The 1,617-nt window shown below is 42.9% G+C and overlaps 1 protein-coding gene across 1 annotated transcript in view; it reads left to right on the top strand.

Moving 5' to 3' along the window:
• Positions 1–1,617, top strand: part of LOC101853736 (vacuolar protein sorting-associated protein 13B) — a gene marked incomplete in the record, with an annotated part of 129,782 nt that overhangs the window by 18,214 nt on the left and 109,951 nt on the right. Inside the window, 1 exon segment of the mRNA XM_035972650.1 lies at positions 1,362–1,486. Within this exon segment, the coding sequence (XP_035828543.1) occupies positions 1,362–1,486 (125 nt within the window).

The following is a 1,617-nucleotide window of genomic DNA, read 5'->3' as shown; positions in this document are numbered from 1 at the left end:
CCACTGCCGCTCACACCCTCACACACACTGGAACATTTACCACTGCCACTCACACACACTGGAACATTTACCACTGCCTCTCACACACGCTGGAACATTTACCACTGCCGCTCACACCCTCACACACACTGGAACATTTACCACTGCCACTCACACACACTGGAACATTTACCACTGCCTCTCACACACGCTGGAACATTTACCACTGCCGCTCACACCCTCACACACACTGGAACATTTACCACTGCCTCTCACACACACAGATCAAGGTACGCAAGCAGTCTGGTGCAGTGGAAGATTTTGTATTGCCAGTGGTTATTTTTCTCACAAATGCAGAAATTCGGTTACTGAGTGGCATTCAAAAGATTTCATCGCTGACTCTATTTCCTTTTTAAAGAATGGCGTTATCCTTTGGTACTCAAGAGCTTCTTTCACTTGAAGTGCCCGCAAGTTCACACCTCTTATTGGGTCTTCTGCAAACTCCCCATGCAATATTTCAGACAGAAATCACGTTGTCATCATTATCGCAATCATCATCACCATCATCGACTAAACAATTCCCCTTTTTCTTGTTTTGTTTTTCTTTTTTCTTGAAACATAACAATTTGCACCATGTCAATACATTTTTACTTCATCATCATCATCATTGCCTTCCTCACCCTGCACCAGGGTATAGACCACAGACAAACACTTTCCACTTTACATTTTTACTTCACATACAAATATTGGCACCAAAATCAGGACATGGGACAAAAAAACAATACAAAAAAGACCCCAGACGGAAATCCCAATGTCCCAGTTTCACCTGTATACAATAACTCCTTCATAGTCAGGGGAAAGACTAACAGAACATCCCTCTCATTTGACACAGAAATTTGTTTACCGAGTGATGTTCAAAAGATTTGTTTGCTGACTCTGTTTTCATGAAAGACTGGCTTTATCCTTTGGTATCAGAACCTTCATTCAGTCAAAGTAAATACTTAAGCATCCCTCTACAAAATGTCACTTCTCCGGGAACTGAAAGTTCTGGAATCATGAGAGATAGTCACTGAATTTGTATGTTTCCTGTGACACGCATAAATGGTCACTTTTAAAGACAAGCGGGCCAACCCAGATTTCGGGGGATTCCAGAAATCTTGACCTACACCAAAAGTGGGCATTGGCCTACCTATAGGAGAAGTTTGGTTTCATTGGTGTGTATATTTGTTTGGTAATAGAAAACACTCTCCATGTTTTTTAATGAAACTGAACAAGGGGCAAAAACTTTACCTTTGATTTTCTCAGAACAGCATTTTTCGGAATAGCCCACTTGTCCTTAGAAGCGTCTGTGTTTGATTGGTCTGTTTACGTCCCTTCCTCAGCTCTTCAGCCTACAGATCGGCCTGCAGAGAATCAACGGGGAGGGTGTGGGTTCGAGACCTTTGACCGTGATGCCCCCTTGTAGCTTTGCTTTGTACCTAAGGTCTTTGCTACTACCCAAGTTGTGGTGAGTGTTTGTGTGTGTGTGAGTAAGAGTGTGTCTGTGTGTGTGTGTGTGTGTGTGTGTGTGTGTATGTGTGTGTGTGTGTGTGTGTAGCTTTGCTTTGTACCTGAGGTCTTTGCTACTACCCAAGTTGT

The sequence above is a fragment of the Aplysia californica genome, unplaced genomic scaffold, assembly GCF_000002075.1.
Source record: "Aplysia californica isolate F4 #8 unplaced genomic scaffold, AplCal3.0 scaffold00778, whole genome shotgun sequence".
Lineage (NCBI taxonomy): Eukaryota > Metazoa > Mollusca > Gastropoda > Aplysiida > Aplysiidae > Aplysia > Aplysia californica.
This window is presented reverse-complemented; position numbering and strand designations above follow the sequence as displayed.